A 23,150-nucleotide genomic window follows, 5' to 3' on the forward strand; every position below is an offset into this window, starting at 1 on the left:
GCCACTTAGGTTGTGGTAACACATTAGAGCAGCAATAGGAAACTAATACAAGTGACAGGTGCCCAACATTTTTCTGTGTAGTCAGTCTGTCCCACAGGATAGGAAAGGGTGGATGAGTCACAGATCCAATGAACTCCCACAAAAAGAAGTCTACAGGAATAACCAGGACTAGGGAAGGAATACTGGGGAAGTAGAAGTGGAGCAGCTGTAGAGGGGTGAAAGACCCATGACAGAATGGTGTCCAGAAGCTGCAGGAATAGAACATCTTAAGAAGGAACACGAGAATCAAATATTACACAGATCAGACATAGGATGAAGCCTTTGTTTTTATTTATTTATTTATTTATTTATTTATTTATTTATTTATTTATTTTGAGACAGAGTCTTGCTCTGTCACCCAGGCTGAAGTGCAGTGGTGCAATCTCGACTCATTGCAACCTCCGCCTCCTGGGTTCAAGGAATTCTCCTGCCTCAGCCTCCTGAGTAGCTGGGACTGCAGGTGCACGCCACCATGCCCAGCTAATTTTTGTATTTTCAGTAGAGATGGAATTTCACCATGTTGGCCAGGTTGGTCTCAAACTCCATACCTCACGTGATCCACCTGCCTTGGCTTCCCAAAGTGCTGGGATTACCGGCATGAGCCACCGCACCCAGCCGGATTTAACATTTTTAAAGATTTGACAGTGAAGAGAGGATGAGAAGGCAGTAACTTGAGGAGAAGGTAAAACTAAGTTTTTTGTGGTGTGTTACTTTGTTTTTTGGGTGTTTCCCCCCCACTCTTTTTGAGACAGGGTATTACTCTGTCTTCCAGGCTGGAGTTCAGTGTTGTGATCATGGCTCATTGCAGCCTCAACCTCCCAGGCTCAAGCAATCCTCCCACCTCAGCCTCCCAAGTAGCTGGGATTACAGGCACATGCCACCACGCCCTGCAAATTTTTGTATTTTTTGTAGAGATGTGATTTTGCCATGTTGCCCAGGCTGGTCTTGAACTCCCAACCTCAAGTGACTTGCCCTCCTTGGCTTCCCAAAGTGCTGGGATTGATTACAGATGTGAGTGAACCACCGTGCCTGGCCTGGTGTATTGTTTTGTTTTGATTTTACTGGAGGAAGGTGTGGATTTTAGGATATTTGAGCACAGGGGAAGGAATTCCTGGAGAGGGGAACAGTGAAGATACAAAACGAGTGTGACTCAGCAAAACACAGGCCTGGGAGAGAGGAATCAAGAGCCCAGGGGTATTGTTGCAGAGCCTGGGAGGAGACCTCATCCTTAGGTCAGGAGAGGGGATCTGTGAGGTTCTTACATTTCCAGTCTCAGTGGTTCATTTTTTTGTTCTATGAAATGAGATGCGAAGTCATCTGTTGAGAGGGAGGAGTATGGACATGAGTAGGGTGACTTGAGAGGGTCAAGGTTTGGCTTTTGTGGCAGTTGAAGGTAAATTACAAGATGCCTGGGATTATTTGTACATTTAACAAAGATTGATTGAGTGCTGCAGATATGTTATATAAAACAAGTATGTTGCCATCAACACACTTAGAGTTAAGAGAGGCAAAGGAGTAAACCAACATTAGAGCCCCCTGGAAGGGCGAGAGGATAGAGGCATGGGCCTACAGGAGTATATCTAGAGCACTTAATAAACTGCAGAATTAAGAAAGGCATTTTTGGAGAAGACTATGGATGTTTTTGAGAACTAGTAAATTTCAGATGAAGGGAGGGTATGGGTACTCCAGGCAGAGGGCATAACTGTTGTGGAAATGCACAGAGGCAAACAGCACAAATGGTATTATGTATAGAACGAGGCATGAGGGAGGCGTGTGGAGAATAGAGCTTGAGGACCAACAGGGCCAGATCACAAGATACTTGCATTTTATTTGATTTTGTATTTGAAACTGCATCTTGATCGGGCGTGGTGGCTCATGTCTGTAATCCCAGCACTTTGGGAGGCAAGGTGGGCGATCACCTGAGGTCAGGAGTTTGAGACCAGCCTGGCCAACATGGTGAAACCCCGTCTCTACTAAAAATACAAAAATTAGCTGGGTGTGCTGGTGGGTGCCTGTAATCCCAGCTACTTGGGAGGCTGAGGCAGGAGAATCACTTGAACCTGGGAGGTGGAGGTTGCAGTGAGCCAAGATCATGCCATTGCACTCCAGCCTAGGCAACAAGAGTGAAACTCCACCTCAAAAAAAAAAAAAAAAAAAAAAAAAAAAAAGAAATAAATAAATTGCATTTGGTTCTGTCTAGGATGGAGTGCTGTAGCACCATCAGGGCTCACTGCAGCCTCAACTTTCTGGGCTCAATTGATCCACCCACCTCAGCCTCCTGAGTGGCTGGGACCATAGGTGTGCACCACCATGCCCAGCTAATTTTTTATTGGTAGAGATGAGGTCTCACCATGTTGCCCAGGCTGGCCTCTAACTCCCGAACTCAAGCAATCCTCCTGCCTTGGCCTCCCAAAGTGCTGGGATTACAGGCATGAGCCACTACACCCAGCCGAGCCTCGCATTTTAAATTAAATATTTTGAAAATTAATCTGAAAGCTATGAGAAGCCATGAAAGGATTTCAAGCAGGAAGTGATTTTTTATTTAGGTTCTGGTAGCAGCATAAAAAATAGATTGGAAGAGGTCAGACTGGAGGCCAGTTAAGCCAAGTAAAGAGCGCTGTGTGCAGAAGCAATGGAGGAAGAAAGGAAGAGACCACATCTGACTGGTGGGCAGTAAGTGAGAGGGAGAGAGCTAGGATGGTGTCCTGGTTTCCGGTTTGAGTTCCAGTAACAAAAATGGTTTTGCCACTCACTAAGTTAAAAAATATAGAACAAGAAGCAGATTTGGGGTAAAAGGCCCTGCTCGCTCAGAAATTGGCTGATTTGTATGGCAATAGAACAAGGGAGCATGGGCCGGGCGTGGTGGCTCACGCCTGTAATCCCAGGACTTTGGGAGGCTGAGGTGGGCGGATTGCTTGAGCTCAGGAGTTCCAGACCAGCCTGGGCAACGTGGCGAAACCCATCTCTACCAAAAATACAAAAAAATTAGCCTAGCGTGGTGGCACGCATCTGTGGTTCCAGGAGGCTGAGGTGGGAGGATCACTTGAGCCTGGAGGGTGGTAGTTGCAGTGAACCGAGATTGCACCACTGCTCTCCAGTCTGAGTGACAGAGTGAGACTATGTCTCAAAAAAGAAAAACAAGGGAGCATGAATAGGAGAGTGATAATGAATTGATTTGCTCTGTAGTTCAGCCTGGCGGGAGAAGGGAATCAGTGCGAGTTGATAGCCAGAGACAGACCAGGTAGAGTGGAGGCACTGGAAGTCTCTAAGTTGAGGATCGGGTTTAGTGGAGGTGTAAAAGGCTAGGAGACTGGGTTTAGAGAATGGGACTTTTGAGTTTAAAATTTTGTATGTGGTGCTTTGGAAGTGATAACAAGATGCTTCGACAAGCTTTTGTTTTATCTGTTTCCTCCTGAAATGGTTCGTTCATTTGTAGGAGCATTTTTCTAGGGAGAGGACCTACACCTTTCATCAGATTCTCAAGGCTGTCGATGACCACACCGCCCCTCCCTGCATAAGAGTTAAGAATTGGCATTAGAACGCACCATTTTTACCTAATTCTCACATTTTTAGGCATACCTGCCGTCCAAATGTTGTGTGAACATAAGGTCAATGTTTATAGAATTTTACTCAGGAGCCCAGAATATGAAAGGAAAAAAATAAAACACAATGGCAAAAATGTGGAGTGACAGGTTAACAATGTATTAATAGTTCACTTTCTCCACTGTTTCCTCCCATTTAAAAAGTTGGGGCAGGCTAAGTGCAGTGGCTCATGGTTATAATCTCAGCACTTTGGGAGATCGAGGCGGGGGAATCACTTGAGCCCAGGAGTTTGAGACCAGCCTGGGTAACATAAGGAGACCCCATCTCTACAAAAAATGAAAAAATTCAGCTGTGCATGGTGGTTCAGCACTTTGGGAAGCTGAAACGGGAGGATTGCTTGAGGGCCAGGAGTTCAAGGCCAGTCGGGGCAATACAGTGAGACCTCATCTCTGTTTTTTGTAAATAAATATAAATAAATTAGCCAGGCATGGTGGCACAGCTACTTGTGGTCCCAGCTACTTGGGAGGCTGAGGTGGGAGGATCACTTGAGCCTGGGAGGTTGAGGCTGCAGTGAGCTGTGATCATACCACTGCACTCCAGCTTGGGTGACAGAGTTAGACTCCATCTCCAAAAAAAAAAAAAAAAAAAAAGGAAGAAAAGAAAAATTGGGGCAGATGGGATTGTATGCATTGGCAAGCTACTTGGTAAACAACATCATTTATATTTATAGATATAGATGTACATCTGTTTATTTTAATATTGTAACCTTTTTCTTTTCTTTTTTTTTTTTTTTGAGACGGAGTCTCACGCTGTTGCCCAGGCTGGAGTGCAGTGGCGCGATCTCGGCTCACTGCAAGCTCCGCCTCCTGGGTTCACGCCATTCTCCTGCCTCAGCCTCCTGAGTAGCTAGGACTACAGGCGCCCGCCACCGCGCCCGGCTAATTTTTTGTATTTTTAGTAGAGACGGGGTTTCACTGTGGTCTCGATCTCCTGACCTTGTGATCCGCCCGCCTCGGCCTCCCAAAGTGCTGGGATTACAGGCTTGAGCCACCGCGCCTGGCCTGTAACCTTTTTCTATCTTTCTTTCTTTTTTTTTTTTGAGATGGGGTCTCACTTTGCCCCCAGGCTGGAGTGCAGTGGCTTAATCACAGCTCACTGCAGCCTTGACCTCCTGGGCTCAAGCAAGCCTCCCACCTCAGCCTCCTGAGTAGCGAGACTACAGACATGTGCCACTAGACCCAGCTAATTTTTGAAAACAATTTTTTTGTAGAGATGAGGTCTCACTGTGTTGCTCAGTTGGGTCTTAATCTCCTGGGCTCGTGTGATCTTCTCACCTTGGCGTCCCATACTGCTGGGTTTTCAGATGTGAGCCATTAAACCTGGCCAAGCCTTTGTTTTTCTAGTAAGGATTTTAGATTTATTTCTAAACTTCAGTGGACAATAAGATCAAAGAAGCTCTTCCTCTGGGATTAGATTTAGTAATCTGTTCCCATAACCTGATAGGCAAGATAGAATGAATCAGATGGTGCTTCTTTTATGGTTCTAATACTACCTGTTTGGCTTGACAGATAAGATGGGAGCCAAGATTAGAGAGATTTAGAAAACCATGTTTATATCCACAAGCAGTCTGTCTGGAACTTATTTGTAGCAATTGAAGCAAGTACTTCTCATGAGGGGGCTGAACTTTTTGTTAGGTGCAAAAATAGAATTTTGCCAACTATTTTTTTTTATGACAGAAGTCTTTAAAATACACCAGATCTTCAGAAAACATTATAATGTATAATAATCCAGATGGGTTGGTTTGAGTGCAGTAGTGTTTACAGTGAACTGATCACAGCCAGTTACAGATTTTTGTTCCTTCTCCACTCCCACTGCTTCACTTGACTAACCTAAAAAAAAAAAAAAAATCCAGATGATTGGAATTTCAAGGCTACATTTATAGAAGTAAAATATCTTTTCTGATAGAAAAATAAATATTCTGCTCCTCTTACAAATGCTTAAGGAAGCAGGCCTTGACTAGAGTGAGAGACCGTGTGGAGAAGTTCCAGTGCTCAACACTGGCAGTTTTGTGGTTTACAAAGCACCTTTTGTGTTTATCTCATTTCATCCTCATAAGAATCCTGGGAGATGTAGGAGGTGGTGTCCTCTTTTACTAAGTGAATAATGATATTAGTGAGATGCAATGATGAGATCTGGATTCAAATGTTCTGACTTCAAACCCCATGGTTTTCCACTGTACCACAAAGCTGGCAAAAGTGTCGAGACAGCTCTGACAGCCCTAAATACAGAGATGAGCAGCTTAAATTGGATTTTATCATTAGTAGGTACTTTCATAATTTTGAGTTGTGGGAATAGCCAAATTAAACTGTTATTTAAGGCCAGGCGTAGTGGTTCATGCCTCTAATCCCAGCACTTTGGGAGGCTGAGGTGGGCGGATCACTTGAGGTCAGGTTTTGGAGACCAGCCTGGCCAATGTGGCAAAACCCCATCTTTACCAAAAACAAAAATTAGCTGGGTGTGGTGGCAGGTGCCTGTAATCCCAGATACCCAAGAGGCTGAGGCAGGAGATTTGCTTCAACTTGGGAGGCGGAGGTTGCAGTGAGCCAAGATCGCACCACTGCACTCCACCCTGGGTGACAGAGTAGACTCTGTCTCAAAATAAATAAATAAAAATAAACTGTTACTGAAGAAAGATTGTCCTTATTCTGGAAATGGTGAGTAGGAAGACAGGAGGAGTGAAGGTGTGGAGGTGTGGAGACCAATGTGTAGCATTGTTAGGTATTAGACACTATGCTTTAGATCAGATATTGGTGCTTATCCAGGAAGCCACTTCTTTGTACCCCGGGAAAATTGCTTGCTAGGCTTCTCTTTCTGCCGTGCTATGTTAGTGGGGTGAATTGGACAAAGAAGGGCAAGGAAGACTGAGTCAGTTGCAAAAGGAGTGTTTTTCTACTATTTTATCTAGACTTAGTGTCTTCCCTACTTTCCTATCATATCCTTTGAGTAGGCAATAACTGGCAAGTTCTCACACAACTGGTTTGTCATTCCAGCCATCCCTGGTCAACTTATACAAATGGTTATCCAGGCACTAGTTCTCAAACTAAGGTGATGGTGATAGCTGTGGAAATGGAGTGGAAGGGACAAATGAGAGGTATATAGAAGTGATGGTTGTAGTGGGCCATCTGGAGCGGCTGCTACAAGGATGCCAGCTACAGTAGGGGAGGCATGGCCAGGGCTGCACACTCTGCAGAGCCCACAGGGGCTGGGAACAGGCAAGAGCCCTGTGCCCTGCTGAATTGGTGGGGCAGGAGCCCTGCGCTTCTGGGAACAGCTGCAGCCGGCCAGCCACAGCTCTGGACCTGGGCATCCCTGTTCTCTTGGAGGTCTGGGAAGCCCCCTCCCCCCACAGGCTTGGAAGTGCCTGCTTCTTGGCCTCTACCCACTCCCAGTACTCGCTCTGGTGTGGAACAAAGTTGTAGCCGAGCCCCAGCACTGTCACAACCCAGCAGGGGGTGCATGCACTCAGGGCGGCACTGACACGCCAGCCTCCTGCCAGCCCTCTGCCACCTGGGCCCCTTCCAGACTTTGGACACGGAGGAGTTTGGGGGCGGGATGGGGGTGCTGAAGGAAGCTTGGAAGGGTCCTGCAGGCACCCCTCGGCACAGACAGCCTGGGCGTTGTGGAGGGCATATTGATGGCGGAGGGAGGCAGATCAGTTTCCTAGGCTGGAAGGGGTGGGTACCCAGTGAAACCCCATCTTCAAGCCAGGGACAGCCAGAAGGCTGGGAGCCAGGCTGCCAGTTCCAGGTAGAATCTGCAACTCAGAGTGAGAACTTCATTGATAACCGTTTGGCCAATCAGATAATGCTTTTACCAGGCCCATGCATGGCTGCCCATGGACCCATCAGCATGCACTTCCTCCATTCTGAGCACATGAAAACCCCAGGCTCAGCCAGACTCCCGCACTCAGTGAGACAACCTGCCTGCAGATAGCAGCTACCTACTCTGGGTCTCCTCTGTGCTGAGGGCTGCACACTTGATGGGATGTCCTGCCTGTGGAAAGGAGCTACCCACTTCGGGTCTCCTGAGAGCTGTTCTGTGGCTCAGGGAAGCTCCCTTCTGCCTTCTTCACCCTCCAGCTGTCCATGTACCTCATTCTTCCTGGATGCAGGACAAGAACTTGGGACCCACCGAATGGTGGGACTGAAAGAGCTATAACACAAATGGACTGAACACACACCACCCTTCTGCCACCCTTCCTGCTTGCCACGTTGCGGGCAATGAGAAGGAGAGAAAAGCTGTGGCCCTTCTGGGAGTCCAGACCTAAGGGCTCCCCAAGCCAGGGCTGTGACATGCTGTAACACCACTTCGAGGCTTCAGGGTCAATGGTGCCTCCAAGTTTTTCTGATGTCACCACATTCCCCTCGTGCAGATGCCAATGCCCAAGCTGGAGGCAGGTCATGGCATGCCTGGCCCAGCTGTGGGCTGAGTACAGATCCCACAGAAAGTTGCAGGACCTGGGCCAGAACACAAGCCAAGTGCAGCCCTGCTGGGCTGAGGGGGTCAGGTATCTCCTGCAGCAAGCCCAGGGCAGAGTAAGGCCCTGGGCAGGGGCATCACTAGCCATGGAGGTCTCCGACTAGCAAAGCAGCACCAAAAAAATCCTTGTCAGAAGAAAAGGCAGTATTTACGATGATTTAATCAGTAAATACTTTTTGGGCACCTGCTGTATAATAAGCGATGTGTCTGACATGTAGAAGAAACAAAGAAGAGATTGGTGATGTGAAATCACACCCCTGGGTGTTAGTGATAAAGAGATTTCTCAAAGAGGAAGTTTCTTGAAATAGCCAGAGAATGCTTTGTAGAAGGGGCATCACTTTATCTGATCCTTAAATAATACAGAAATAATCATAGATAGTAGAGAAGTTAGAAAGTGTTGTTTATTTAGGGAAGGATACAGTGTATTCTGGTTTTGCTGTGTTAAATTCTAAATATCAAAGGATTGGCAAAAGTATGAGGTTTAGGAATCTTCACAGGTGGTTTTTCATGACCTAAGAGTGGAAGAAAGGGTCAAGGGATTGAACATAGAATAATACAGAACAGATGAGTCTCAGAAGACCATCACAGTGAAATGGTGGAGGAGGGAAGAGACAAATACGGAGGTCTTGGACTCAGAAGACGATCTTGGGAAGCAATACAGTGTAGTAGGGAGGCCTGGGCTTCTGAGTCGGGCAAGCTGCACGGGAACACTGGTGTGGCCACTCACTGCATGGCCTTGGACAAGAAATATAACCTCTGAAAATCTGTTTTCTCATTTGTCAGATGGGGATAATTATCCCTGTCTTGCAGAGTTGTAAGTATTATGTGAAATAATTGTTTAAAAAGTTAGTGCCAGCTGGGTGTTATAGCTCACGCCTGTAATCACAACACTTTGAGAGGCTGAGACAGGAGAATTGCTTGAGCCCAGGAGTTTGAGACCAGCCTGGGCAATATAGCAAGATCCAAATAGTGCCTTGCAGAAAGAAGATACTTAAGAAATGGAAATTATTAGATATTTGGGACATGGAATAAAAGGATTATTCCAAAGAGAAGATTGACATCAGTGTCAGATACATTTTTTTTTTTTTGAGACGGAGTTTTGTTCTTGTTGCCCAGGCTGGAGTGCAATGGTGGGATCTAGGCTCACCGCAACCTCCACCTCCCAGGTTCAAGTGATTCTCCTGCCTTAGCCTCCCGAGTAGCTGGGATTACAGGTGCCCACCACCATGCCCAGCTAACTTTTTGTATTTTTAGTAGAGACGAGGTTTCAACATGTTGGCCAGGCTGGTCTTGAACTCCTGACCTCAGGTGATCTGCCAGCCTCAGCCTCCCAAAGTGCAGGGATTACAGGCACGAGCCACTGTGCCAGGCAGTGTCAGATACATTTTTAAAGATTGAGAAACATGTAGCCTCAAGTAAGACCATCAAGCTTTTTACTTTTAAGAATGATAAATTCTGGGGCTGGATGTGGTGGCTAATGCCTGTAATCCCAGAACTTTGGGAGGCTGAGGAGGGAGGATCACTTACGCCTAGGTGTTTGAAACCAGCCTGGGCAACACGGTGAGACCCCATCTCTACTAAAAATAAAAAAATTAAACAGGTGTGGTGGTGTGTGCTTGTAGTCCCAGCTACTTAGGAGGCTGAGGCAGGAGGATCACTTGGGCCTGGGAGGTTAAAGCTGCAGTGAACCATGATCACACCACCTCATTACACTCTGGCCCACAGAGGGAGACCCGGTCTCAAAAAACAACAAAACAAAGGTAAATTCTGAATGGCAATTTTCCTAGTTCATATATATGTTTCCATGTAGTTATCTGCAGGTTCCCAAGATAGTTTCTGAAACAAAATAATACCTTGCACATTGCCTGGTTCATTATTTCCTTCCCCTTGGTTCACGTGACCTCTGCTCCGTTTCTCTGGCACTGGGATTAACCAGTGGCTCCATAGTTCAACAGGGAATTCTTATTTTTTAATGTAGCCTAATGCTTCTGGTTTTAAATATGGAGAGAGTTAAAGTGATACTGAACAGTTTGCTTTTTCGCTTTCGTTGATACTGGTTTGCTGTGATTCATCAGACTCTTAATTACTTTAACAGATAAACAAGAATTTCAGTTATGTTAAGTTCTGTGTTTTCTAAAGCAAGACCAAAGGAGAAGGCTGATGGTACAATCAAGAGCACAAAAGGAACTATTATGCAATGTTTGCTTTACTTTCTTTTTTTTTTTTTTTTTTTGAGATAGAGTCTTGCTCTGTCACCCAGGCTGGAGTGCAGTGGCGCGATCTCTGCTCACTGCAAGCTCTGCCCCCCGGGTTCACGCCATTCTCCTGGCTGGGACTACAGGCGCCCGCCGCCACGCCCGGCTAATTTTTTTTTTCGTATTTTTAGTAGAGACGGGGGTTTCACCGTGTTAGCCAGGATGGTCTCGATCTCCTGACCTCGTGATCCACCCACCTCAGCCTCCCAAAGTGCTGGGATTACAGGCGCGAGCCACCGCGCCTGGCCAATATTTGCTTTAATTTCTATTCAAGTTTGAAATATGTAGAAATTCAGATGAAACAATTTTAAATATTAGAACACTTGGGAACAAAAAATGTTTCAGAATATAAATATAAGACATTCTAATGTATCTTTTTTTGGGGGGGGGGGTGTCAGGCATTAAAATAAGCATTTGGCTCATTGTCCTAGGGTCTTAACAAGATTTAGGAAGAAGCTGATGGAAATAGTAACCATCCTAGAATCTGCCCTTGAGGCTCTGGTGCCCAGCCCTGCCTGCTTTCTTTCAGTTCCTTGGATATAGTATGTTTCCTCCTTTTGCTTGGCTGTGGCATGAGCTATTCTAGTTGGCTGAAATATTCTTTTTTCATTCTTTGGAATTCAGCTCAGATGTTACTTCCTCAAGAAAGCCTCAGAGCTTCTCCCCCTGGGTAGGTCAGATTACATTCTCTGGGCACCCTGAGCTGCTTCCTCATCTATAGAAAACATTTGTCATCATTGTATGCTCCATGCAGGCAGGGATATGTCTAGTTATTCAGGGCTCTAAGCCAGGCACTAAGAGCAGAGCACACAGTAGACACTCAATAAATATCTGTTGAGTGAAGTCAACCTATATTAAGTGCCAAGTGCATTGCTTCATTTACTCCTCAGCATAACCTTTTAGGTAGATACCCCCATTTACAGATGAAAAAACAGATAACTTGCTCAAGGTCACAGAGTCAACCAATGACACAACCAGGACTTGACGACGTCACTTTGATGCCAAAGTCAGTGTTTCATTTTGTCTTTTACTTTCTTTGTTGCAAGCAGTCATCCCAGTGAAAATCCAGAGTTCTAAGCATTGTACTATATGATCTCCCATAGGAAGACAGACAGGGTCTGATCCAAATTCAGTGAAATCCAGCAACGGGTTTATAATGGATATTTGTTATGTGCCTTCCTAGCATCCATTCCAAATTCAACCCAATGACCACAACCAAGGAGCATTTAGCAAAGGGATTTTATTACTTGCAACAAGTAAGGATAACGCCAGGGATTATTCCCAAAGCAGTATCTCCCAGAGCTGAGGGCTTCATCAGGTTTTATAAGTATAGGGTAATGAGGCATGATCTGACTGGATCTTGCAATGAGGTGATGCGGGGAGGCATGATCTGAGTGGATCCTGCCATGGGGTGATACCACAGCTCGTCTGATCGGTCTTAATTCAGTCCCCATCCTTGGACTGAGCACTTAGCTTAGGTTCCCCCTGTGGTTGAAGGCTTGGTTCATCTGGGCGTGCTCAGGGCACACGACCTGAGGGTCCATTGGCAACTGAAAAACAACTCACAACTTTGTTACATAAAGGTTAAATCAGATTGGTCTGGTCTGGCCACAAAAAGTAGGCTTGCTCTTTCTAACTGGCCTTGTGCCCTGGAAGCACGAAGGTCAGAGCCATTTCTACCAACTTACTACCTAACAGAGCAGAGGGGAGGACAGACGTGACCCTAGAGATCATCTGGTTCCTGGTAATGTTTTCCGAGCCCTGTTCATGCTGTGCCTGAGGCTTTCTGCCCATATGATTTTCACTAATTGGAATTGGTAGAGTTCTTTTTCTGCTTAAGCCTATTTGGGTTGGGATTCTGTCAGTTGGAATCAAAGGATTCCTAACCAGTATAGGACCTAAAAGACACTGGATGTGTTTTGCCTTTTTTTTCTTTCTCCCTTTTGCACAGGCTGAAGTCGTTTCCTCAGGCTCTAAAATGATTATAAATGTGTGTTCTCTGGGCTCGAGGAGGAAAGTGGTGAGAAGGTGTGAGGGCAGCGATGATGATCAAAGGAGATTTCGTGGTGTGGGGAGTCGGGGCTTCTAAGACTTGCTCAGTAACTTGTGGAATGACTGTAAAAAACTTCATTTATTTATTTCTCTACACCTCAGTTTTCTCTGAAAAGTGACAATAATGTTTGCCACGCCACTTAGACAAGAGGGAATTGATAAGACTATGCCTAGGACTTTGTACTTTGGTATTATCTTTCAACGTAATGACATTTCACCATTTCAACCTGTGGCTTTTCCTATTTCTCAATCACTAGACTGACCAATAGTGAGATGGGTGGATTAAGGAGGTTCCTATTCTGGGGAGATAACAGAGGAAGGAAGGAGATTCATGTTCCAGAGCTTAGGAAGCATTAGGTGTGCATTCAAACTCACTGCATCAGCAACTCTTCATGTTCAAGAGACATTTGAAATAGTAAGCTTCCTTTCTTTCCACTCTGTGGATTTAACAAATGGGATCTTTAGACTTGAACTTTTTTGCTTTTTTAAAGTAGCCAAACATAACATGATGGACTTGAACTTCTCAAAACCCATTCTGATACTTGTAGGACTGCTTTGTGTAAAATCTATTAGCTGTGTTTATAGTTACCTGACTGTAGAAAGAAAAATTTACATGTTTAAATAGCTACAATTTCCACAATGAAGGAAAAGCCTCCCAGAGACATTAAGAAAACCAAAGGCAGCAAAGATAAAAACCATATTTCTGTTTCTAACACAAATGTGAATTTATTGGTTGATTTGATATTGAAAATAGTACTTTTACAAAATCATCTCAGAAAATATACTACATTCATTAAAATTCATACAAACCATTGCAGAAAATATTAAACCCTCTAACCAACCTAACACTTGCTTTCAGAGGCACTTGTGATGATTTTCACAGCTTCCATAGTTGCAAAGAACAAAGAAATCATCTTCAAACAGGTGGAATTAGGTAAGAATAATGCAAAAAATATTTGTTTATTTCTTTACAGACTCACAGATTGCTTGATGTTTAGGGACTCTTACCTAGGACACCTAATTATTCAAGGTTTTCCTAATTATACTGGGCTTTTTCATTGCCTACAATCTACAATATTCGGCAAAGTATTAAGGAAAATGTAATAAGGAAAATGAACCCAAGAACCTTAACCGCCTCAAATAGTTTTATGGATATACTAAAGTATCAAGTACAATCTTTATCTTAAGACTTTAGAACTGGAATGCAGGAAAACAAACTTTGGTGGAATACTGGAATAAAAGACATAAGGCCGGGCGCGGTGGCTCAAGCCTGTAATTCCAGCACTTTGGGAGGCCGAGACGGGCGGATCATGAGGTCAGGAGATCAAGACCATCCTGGCTAAAACGGTGAAACCCCGTCTCTACTAAAAAATACAAAAAACTAGCCGGGCGCGGTGGCGGGCGCCTGTAGTCCCAGCTACTCGGGAGGCTGAGGCAGGAGAATGGCGTGAACCCGGGAGGCAGAGCTTGCAGTGAGCTGAGATCCGGCCACTGCACTCCAGCCTGGGCGACAGAGCGAGACTCCGTCTCAAAAAAAATAAAAAAATAAAAAAATAAAAGACATAAAACTGGGCAGAACTAGGTGTGGCAACCTTGTATGTCAATTCTGAAAGCCAGACTAGTGACGCTAAGAATAACAAATAGGTTCAGATTTGTTTTTCAGAAACTTGAGCTATTTTGGCCAGGTGCAGTGTCTCAAGCCTGTAATCCCAGCAATTTGGGAGGTCAAGGTGGGAGAATCACTTGAGCCCAGGAGTTCAAGACCAGCCTAGGTAACACAGTGAGACCCTGTTTCTACTTCTTTTTTTTTTTTTTTTTTAGACAGAGTCTTGCTCTTGTCGCCCAGGTTAGAGTACAATGGCATGATCTCGGTTCACTGCAACATCTGCCTTCCGGGTTCAAGATTCTCCTGCCTCAGCCTTCCAAGTACCTGGGATTACAAGCACCCACCACCATGCCTGGCTAATTTTTTTTTTTTTTTTTTGTATCTTTAATAGAGAAGGGGTTTCGCCATGTTGGCCAGGCTGGTCTTGAACTCCTGACCTCGTGATCCGCCCGCCTCGGCCTCCCAAAGTGCTAGGATTACAGGCATGAGCCACCATGCCCAGCCCCTGTCTCTATTTTTAAAACACAATTTAAAAGCCAAAAGAAAAATTCTGTGCTGTTTAGACTCGGACTTTTAATTAGCTAGTATTTCTTAATTCAATCAATAAATGATTGAGACCTTTTCACCACTCCCTTTTCAAAGTCTTCTTTTGAGTGATGTAAGTACTGCTTATCACCAAGCTCTCAAAGAGAAGATGAAATTAAAATCTGATGGGTAACTATTTAAATAAGACAACTGGGGTAACCCATTTCTCCAGGACCCCTCTCTGCAGCAGAGAGCTATTCTCTTTCTTTTGCCTAGTAAACCTCTGCTCTTAACCTTTAAAAAAAAAAAGAAAAAAAAGCAATTGGAAAAAATTTCAAGCCAATGAATAAAACAAGATTTGGGGAGAATGGTAGATGTTAATTATGAAAGTCGACTGTTTCCTTTGAAGGGGGAGTTCAAAGCTGTTTTTTTGATGTGAATTTTTTGGGAGACAATAGAAAATGGCTAATTAGGATATAACAGAAACTTTTAAGGACGGAATTCAACTTTACCTAAAAAAGGTTTCGGGCTGGGCGCGGTAGCTTACGTCTGTAATCACAGCACTTTGGGAGGCTGAGGCAGGCAGATCACCTGAGGTCAGGAGTTCAAGACCAGACTGACTAACATGGGGAAATCCCATCTCTACTAAAAATACAAAATTAGCCGGTGTGGTGACGCATGCCTGTAATCCCAGCTACTTGGGAGGCTGAGGCAGGAGAATCACTTGAACCCGGGAGGTGGAGGTTGTGGTGAGCTGAGATTGCAGCATTGCGCTCCAGCCTGGGCAACAAGAGCGAAAACTCCGTCTCAAAAACAAAACAAAACAAAACAAAAAAACCTTGAGCCGGGTGCGGTGGCTCACGCCTGTCATCCCTACACTTTGGGAGGTTGAGGCGGGTGGATCGCCTGAGATCAGGAGTTCAAGACCAGCCTGGCCAATATAGTGAAACCCTGTCTGTACTAAAAATACAAATTAGCTGGGCATGGTGGTGGGCGCCTGTAATCCCAGCTACTAGGGAGGCTGAGGCAGGAGAATTGCTTAAACCCAGAGGCAGAAGTTGCAGTGAGCAGAGATCACGCCATTGCACTCCAGCCTGGGCAACAAGAGCAAAACTGTCTCCCCGCCAAAAAAAAAAAAAAAAAAAAAAAAAAAAAAAACCAGTTTCTTTTCTACCACTTAGCATTTTAAATGTAAAACTGAAGCTTTAAATTCTTTGAGCCATTCAGCTCTTAACTGCCAGCTCACACTATTTCACAGCATATCCATAGATATGAGGGCGCACCATCTCCCAGGACAGTGGGGCCTGGATGTGCTGCAGCTTCAGTTTAGAGAAGCCGGCCCGCTCCAGGGTCTTCCAGCTCTCTCTGGTCAGGCTGCACCCGTCGAACAGAAGGGGCCAGACAGGATCCAGGACTTGTTGCCAGAAGGAATTCCAAGTCGAACGCTCAGCTGCCACATGCTCCATGAAATAAAAAGCCCCTCCCTGAGAAGGGAAGAAAGAAAGAAAAAAAAAAAACATTTCAAAGATTTTTTCATTTCTGCTTTTTTAATTTATTTTTTGAAAACTGTTCTCTGGGTCGGGCGCGGTGGCTCAAGCCTGTAATCCCAGCACTTTGGGAGGCCGAGACGGGCGGATCACGAGGTCGGGAGATCGAGACCATCCTGGCTAACATGGTGAAACCCCGTCTCTACTAAAAAATACAAAAAAAAAAAAACTAGCCGGGCGAGGTGGCGGGCGCCTGTAGTCCCAGCTACTGGGGAGGCTGAGGCAGGAGAATGGCGTAAACCCAGGAGGCGGAGCTTGCAGTGAGCTGAGATCCGGCCACTGCACTCCAGCCTGGGCGGCAGAGCGAGACTCCGTCTCAAAAAAAAAAAAAAAAAAAAAAAAGAAAACTGTTCTCTGGCACTGACTTGCAAACCTGTGAGAACCGTCGAGTTCTGAGCAGGAGAGTCACTCCACACTAAGCTCACTCTTGAGACTGAATAACCGTGTTTTTAATTTTTGTGCCATTTCCACAAATATGTACATTATATGATTAATGAAAATTCTGATTCATCTAAAATCATTACTGAATTCAAGATAACATTTTGTCATTAGGTATTTTATTCAGTCAGTGGATGCTAAATGTAAATTACTGCTTGTAGGAATTAGCAACTGCTGCTTTCATTGAGGAGTCCTATAAATGTTGGTCAAGCACAGGCACAATAGATGTTATTACATGTTATGGGTGGGGCCATCTCCAGAAGTTTTCTACCTATCTCCCTCTGAGGGGAGTAGGGAGCAAAGGACCAGACAGTCAACTCAAAAAATCGTGGTAACTGCCCCACTCTTCTTGGCCTCCACTAGCTATCCTAGTCTTGGCCCCTCAGGCAGAGTTTACAGACAGAATTCAGTTTAGTGATGGAGTTCCCCCAAATTATATGGGTAAGTGTAAGACCTATGTTGGGAATAGAAAAATTGGAATTTCCTGATTTGTTTATTATTTCTTGAGACAGGGCCTGGCTCTGTCAACCAGGATGGAATGCAGTGGCACAATCTCAGCTCACTGCAACCTCCACCTCCTGGGTTAAAGCAATCCTCCTGCCTCAGCCTCCCAAGTAGATGGGATGACAGGTACGCACCACCACACCCAGCTAATTTGTTTTTTTGTTTTGTTTGTTTTGTTTTGTTTTTAGAGACAGAGTTTCGCCACATTGCCCAGGCTGGTCTCAAACTCCTGAGCTCAAGTGATCCTTCTGCCTAGGCCTCCCAAAGTGCTGTGATTACAGGCGTGAGCCATTGTGCCCGGCCCTGATTTTTAAAAAAAATTTTCATAGGATAGGGCAGCATAAAGGAGGAGAGGCAGGTTTGGGGAGGTCAGTGTTGCCCTCTGGTTTACACATGTTAAGAGGTGCCTCTGAGCTATCCAGGAGACTGCTGAGTAGACAGCTGGATATGCAAGTTTGGGGTCAGAAGAGAGACCTGGGATAGATGTTTAGATTTGGAAATCATCTGTGTATATGTGGTATTTGAGAATTTTGGAGGTATATGAGATGGCTGGGGAGTGTATGTAAGTGAAATGAACCAATGAAAGGAGTTAGCCAGCTTCCTTTAGGCAGACAGTAGGGAAGGGTCCCGGGAGAACTTCTGACCAGTGCCACAAATGCTTACACGAGATGTTTTGTGCAGATAAGGGAACTTGCACAGGGGCTTGCCTAAACATGCCTGCAGTGGACTAAGGGCCCACATGCACGCTGGGGGAATGGGGGTGGAGCCACCAGGAATTCACGCCTTTACAAACAGGGAACCCAGCTCCATCAGCTTTTACATAAAAGCCCTTGTATTCAGTTGCGAAGGGCGCAACCAGCAACCTGCTTTCAGGACTCCTCTTTTTACTGAGAGCTTTCTGTTTTGCTTGATAAATTCTACTCCACTCACTCTTCCATGTTCACGTGCTTATTTCTTCCTGGTTGTGAGACAAGAACCCGGACCTAGCTGAGCTAAGAAGCAAAAATCCTGCATCACCAAGAAAGGAACCCCAATGGGAGGAGATAGGTAGAGGAACAAGAGCCAGCAAAAGTGATAGAAATGTTGAAATCAGAAAGATGAAAACCCCAGTAACAAGCACTGTGGTACAGTGGTAAGAATATCTGCATTTGCATTTGGCCGGGCATGGCGGCTCACACCTGTAATCCCAGCACTTTGGGGAGGCCAAGGTGGGTGGATCACTTGAGGCCAGAAGTTGGAGACCAGCCTGGCCAACATGGTGAAATCCCAACTCTACTACAGATATAAAAGTTAGCCAGGTGTGGTGGTGTGTGCCTGTAATCCCAGCTACTCGGGAGGCTGAGGCAGGGAGAGTCACTTGAACCTGGGAGGTGGATGCTGCAGTTAGCCAAGATCGTCCCACTGTACACCAGCCTAGGTGACAGAGCAAGACTTTGTCTCAAAAGAAAAAAAAAAAAAAGGAATATCTGCATTTGCATTAAAGAGAGCCAAATTTACTAGCTGTGTAACTTTGGGCAAATTTCTTAATCTCTCTGAGTCTGTTACTTTGTCCTAACGTGAAGATACCTACTTTAGAGGACTGTTGAGAGGGTTAAATGAAAATGTAATCAAGTTCTCTTGTTATATCCAGCAGAGAGTGGGTGCTTGGCAAGAGCTAAGGAAGACTATCATGAATGTGATACCTTTAAGGGGTCAATTGATTTTTGGCACTGTAAAACTGAGATAACAATTACCTGCCTTGCAGCAGTGTTGGGAGATTAGTAATACTGTAAGCAAAACATCTACTAATGTGCCAGTTGGTGTCCAGTCGTAGGATATAAGAACCCAGCATTTGGGTATAAGAATCAGTCCTTTTTTATTTACTACTCTGATATTGAGCCAAAGACAGGATCGTATGATTATCTCCAAACCCTGTCTCCAAGTTCTTTATTCCTGAGAAACTTCCTTTATTAGAAAATAAAACTGAGGGTTGGGCATGGTGGCTCGCACCTGTAATCCCAACATTTTGGGAGGCCAAAGTGGGCAGACCACTTGGGCCCAGGAGTTTGAGACCAGCCTGGGCAACATGGCAAAACCTCATCTCTACAAAAATACAAAAACTAGCGGGGTGTGGTGTCACGTGCCTGTAGTCCCAGCTACTGGGAGGGTGGGGAGGCTGAGACGGAAGGATTGCTTGAGCCCAGCAGGTCAAGGCTGCAGTGAGCCATGATCGTGCCACTGCACTCTAGCCTGGGCAACAGAGGGAAACCCTGTCTCAACAAAAAATAAAAACTGGGACTACAAAACATGCCTTTCCCCCAGAATAGTAAATTCAAATGTTAAGCTATCCATATCTTCAACTTTGTTCAGAATATAAAACGATTTTAAACTAGCTAAAAATAATAAGGGTAATATGTGAAAACCACATACAGGTATAAAGAATTATAGACTTTATGGAAAGGTTTAAAATGAAAAGTAATTCTTTCCCTGAATCCAATCCCATTCCCAAAACGTAACCAATGTTAATAGTTACTTGTCTGTCATTTCCATTAACATATACACATACATGTATATCCTCTCTCCCCCTCACAAAATGGGCACGCAGTGGGCCTATGCTCTACCTAACATTCTGTGGCTTGATTGCTTTTTGTTTTCATTAAAACATTATCTCTTGGGGATTTTTAAGCATCAGCACAGATAACTCTTCTTGTTCTGACAGCTGCACAGTGTTCCTTTATACAATATGACAACTCACTTACATAGCATCCTATTGATAGACATTTCAGTTATTTCCAGTTTGTGCTATTACAAATGCTACTTACTATTCTTGTGTATGGACAAGTTTTTGCATGTGGGATAAGTTTTTGCATGTGGATAAAAGAGTATGTGTGCTTTAAATTTTGATATTAGATATCATCCACAGAGGGTACCTCTTCTAATATGTATGGTGGTGTCCAGTCCCCCAAACCCACCCCAACACTATACTGACCTTAAAAGAAGTCCCTAACGGTATAATAGGTAAAATTAATATCTTCCTTTAATTAACTCTTTAAGTTTGAGCACTTTTTGTCCTGTAATTGGTTTACATTTCTGTTCCTGTTATTTGCCATTTTCCCTTTTGTTTTTCTTATTGAAAAAATATTGATCTTATTGACACGTAATATCTTCTAACATGAGGGAAGTTAACCCTTTGTCTATCATCCCTTGCAAATATTTTTTCCAAGCTTGTTTTGTACTTTAACTGTTTTGGGGAGTTTTTTTCTTTTTCTTTTTCTTTTTTTTTTTTTTTTTTTGAGACGGAGTCTCACTCTTGCCTAGGCTGGAGTGCAGTGGCGCAATCTCGGCTCACTGCAACCTTTGCCCCACCAGGTTCAAGCGATTCTCCTGCTTACAGGCGCCTGCTACCATGCCTGGCTAATTTTTGTATTTTTAGTAGTGATGGGGTTTCACTATGTTGGCCAGTCTGGTCTCAAACTCCTGACCTCAAGCGATCCACCTGCCTCAGCCTCCCAAAATGCTGGGATACAGACGTGAGCCACCGTGCCCGGCCAGGAGTTTTTTTCTTTATAGCAGTTTTAAGTTTTTATATTCAGATTTATCAATCTTTCTCTTTATAGCTTATCTCCCACTCTAGGATTTCTAAAAATTCTACAGTCTTTTCTAGTAGTTTACTTTTTATGTTAAAATTGTTTCTGCCACCTAAAATCGACAGGCCTGCCCTTTGTGGTAATGGCTGCTACTAACCAGTCCTCTTCACACCCTTTCACTCACCGGTCTCAGCACTCTGCACACCTCGCGGAGAATCTGCTCCTGGTTCTTCACAGAGCACAGCACCAGGGTGCAGACCACCACGTCCACAGAGCCATCGGCCACCTGGTGCATGTTCTCCCCGGCAGCTATCACAAAGCGCTCAAACTGCAGGTGTCGGTTCTCTGCAATGCTCTTGATCAAAAACTTCTCAAAGTTGGGGTTGGGGTCAATACAGGTCACCCTGCACCCAGGTGGGTAGAACCTGAAGTTGGCCCCCGTGCCACAGCCCACCTCCAGCAGGGAGAGCTTCCCGGAGGGGCCCGCAAACTCCTGCAGGTTGCCGAAGAGCTCCCGCTTCTTGCTTGCCATCTGTTCGTTGTACATCACAGTGAACCTCGCCAAGAAGTAGGGGAAGCATTTTTTGCATATCCGGCTCCACAAGCCCAGAAAATTCAGCAGGTATATGGGAAATGCCAGGATGTAGATGGCCAGTCTCAGGATAAAGATGGTAAGCTCCATTGCTCAGAAGGAGGGAAAAGAAAAACCAAACAGATCAACAGTTAGAGACCCGACTCCTTTAATTGCGGGAGAGAAGCTTCTGGCCACACTCCAGAGCCAATCAGCTGCAGAGGAGAAAAAGAACGGGCTGTGCTGGAAAGTCAAAGCACGGGCAAGAGGCCTATTTTGCCTAATTAATAGATGTTTGGCAGCAGTCGATTCAGCTTAGTTTTCATGAGGCAAAATGAGAAGGTTCCCAGCGTTTCCTCAGAAGGAAAGTTGATTATAATCCTTTATTCCTAATCGATTCCTGTTTCCCCTTCTCTGGGTTTGGAGACGACTGCTAGCTTCCTGCTAGAGTTTTATAAGCACAGAGTACTTACACCCCACCGGGCTCTCCAGTCACCTCTAAAAGAAAACAGAATTCGTGGGTGGAGCCTGGTCAAACGACACCAGAAGACTGCTGCCAAGCCTTTTATCATAACACAACCCCCTTACTTTCCCCGCCCAAACCCGGTTTTTTTCTAAAAAGGGAAGTGAAAGGACATGCGTGCCCGGCCACAGTCAGCAAGAATTCTCCCTTTTACCTTCTGGGCGGAGGCTCTCAGTGTTCATAACTCAACAACAGGATTATTTTTGTAAACCAAAAATAATGTTCTAAGGCCCCCTAACCATCTGAATGGACTTTCTCCTTGGCCAGGGCGCTCTTAAAATGTAACCTGAGAGACTGGTTCAGGCCATGATGGGAAGTGGGGGCCAGATATGCCTCATTATACCTCTCCAGCATTAACATCAATGCAGACCTTAAGTACACTTACAGTCTCTGCTCTCTGGCCTGCTACTTGGAGGCTTCATCTGCATAATAAAACTTCAGCCTCCACAACTCTTATTGCAACACAGACATTTCTTTTCTGTTGATCCCAGGTCTTTAGATAAACTCAACCAATTGTCAACCAGAAAAATTTAAAACCTACCTGTAACCTGGAAGCTCCCCTCCTTGCGTCGAGTTGTCCTGCCTTTCTGGACCGAACCAATGTATTTCTTAAATGTGTTTGATTGAAGTCTCATGTCTCCCTAAAATGTATAAAACCAAGCTGTCCCCCACCACCTTGGGCACATGTGCTCAGGATTTCCCAAGGGCTGTGTCATAGGACATGGTCACTCATATTTGGCTCAGAATAAATCTCTTTAAATATTTTACAGAGTTTGACTCTTTTTGTTGATATTTTAAAATCACTGTTTTGGGCTGCACTCCCCCTTTTAAAACAATTTTTTGGCTGAAGGAAGTCAGTTTGTGGACTGCCCTTCTTTTAAAGGACAAGCCTCCGTCTTCAAAATGTGCCTAACTACTCGATTACTCCGCTGATTTGGATAAAAATATTCTCCAGAATATTCACATTTGGGAGCCAAAGGCATTCAGAAAATAGTTTCAAGCATCCATCTGCTTTTTACAAGAAAGCCTGAATCTGGGCACAGTGGTGGGTGCCCATGGTCTCAGCTACTGAGGAGCTAAGACAGAAGCATACCTTGAGCCCAGGAATTCAAATCCTGCCTGGGCAACATAGTGAGACCCTATCTCTCAAAAAAAAAAAAAAAAAAAAAAAAAAGAAGAAAAGAAAAGAAAAAGCCTGAGCTTTAGGGTGGTTAGGGAACACAGAAAAAAAATTTTTTTTAAGTAGTAATATTTACTTTAAAAAACTGGGTGGTGGATATAGGGAGTGTTCTGTTGCTTCATGATTTGTTATAACCTGCATGTATTTTATAAATATTGTATCTATTCCATTTTTAACAGCTTTTTTGAGGTGGAATTGATATATAACAAACTTTACATATTTAATGTGTCCAGTTTGATAAGTTTTGGAATATCTATATACC

General features: G+C 44.6%; 1 protein-coding gene across 4 annotated transcripts in view; it reads right to left on the reverse strand.

Annotated features, from left to right (window-relative positions):
* Positions 1 to 23,150, reverse strand: part of LOC105474359 (thiol S-methyltransferase TMT1A) — a 48,277-nt gene that overhangs the window by 24,547 nt on the left and 580 nt on the right. For 2 of the 4 annotated variants that reach the window (XM_071071715.1, XM_071071716.1), the window contains 3 exons: positions 22,250 to 22,349; positions 20,799 to 21,683; positions 14,227 to 16,043 (listed from right to left, as the gene is read on the reverse strand). In XM_071071715.1, coding sequence (XP_070927816.1) covers positions 15,807 to 16,043; positions 20,799 to 21,296 — 735 coding nt within the window. In that variant the 5' untranslated portion in view covers positions 21,297 to 21,683; positions 22,250 to 22,349 and the 3' untranslated portion in view covers positions 14,227 to 15,806. Of the gene's footprint in view, positions 1 to 14,226; positions 16,044 to 20,798; positions 21,845 to 22,249; positions 22,350 to 23,150 lie in introns of those variants that run through there. The other 2 variants (XM_071071718.1, XM_071071717.1) reach the window with 2 other exon arrangements.

The sequence above is a fragment of the Macaca nemestrina genome, chromosome 10 (genome assembly GCF_043159975.1).
Source record: "Macaca nemestrina isolate mMacNem1 chromosome 10, mMacNem.hap1, whole genome shotgun sequence".
NCBI lineage: Eukaryota > Metazoa > Chordata > Mammalia > Primates > Cercopithecidae > Macaca > Macaca nemestrina.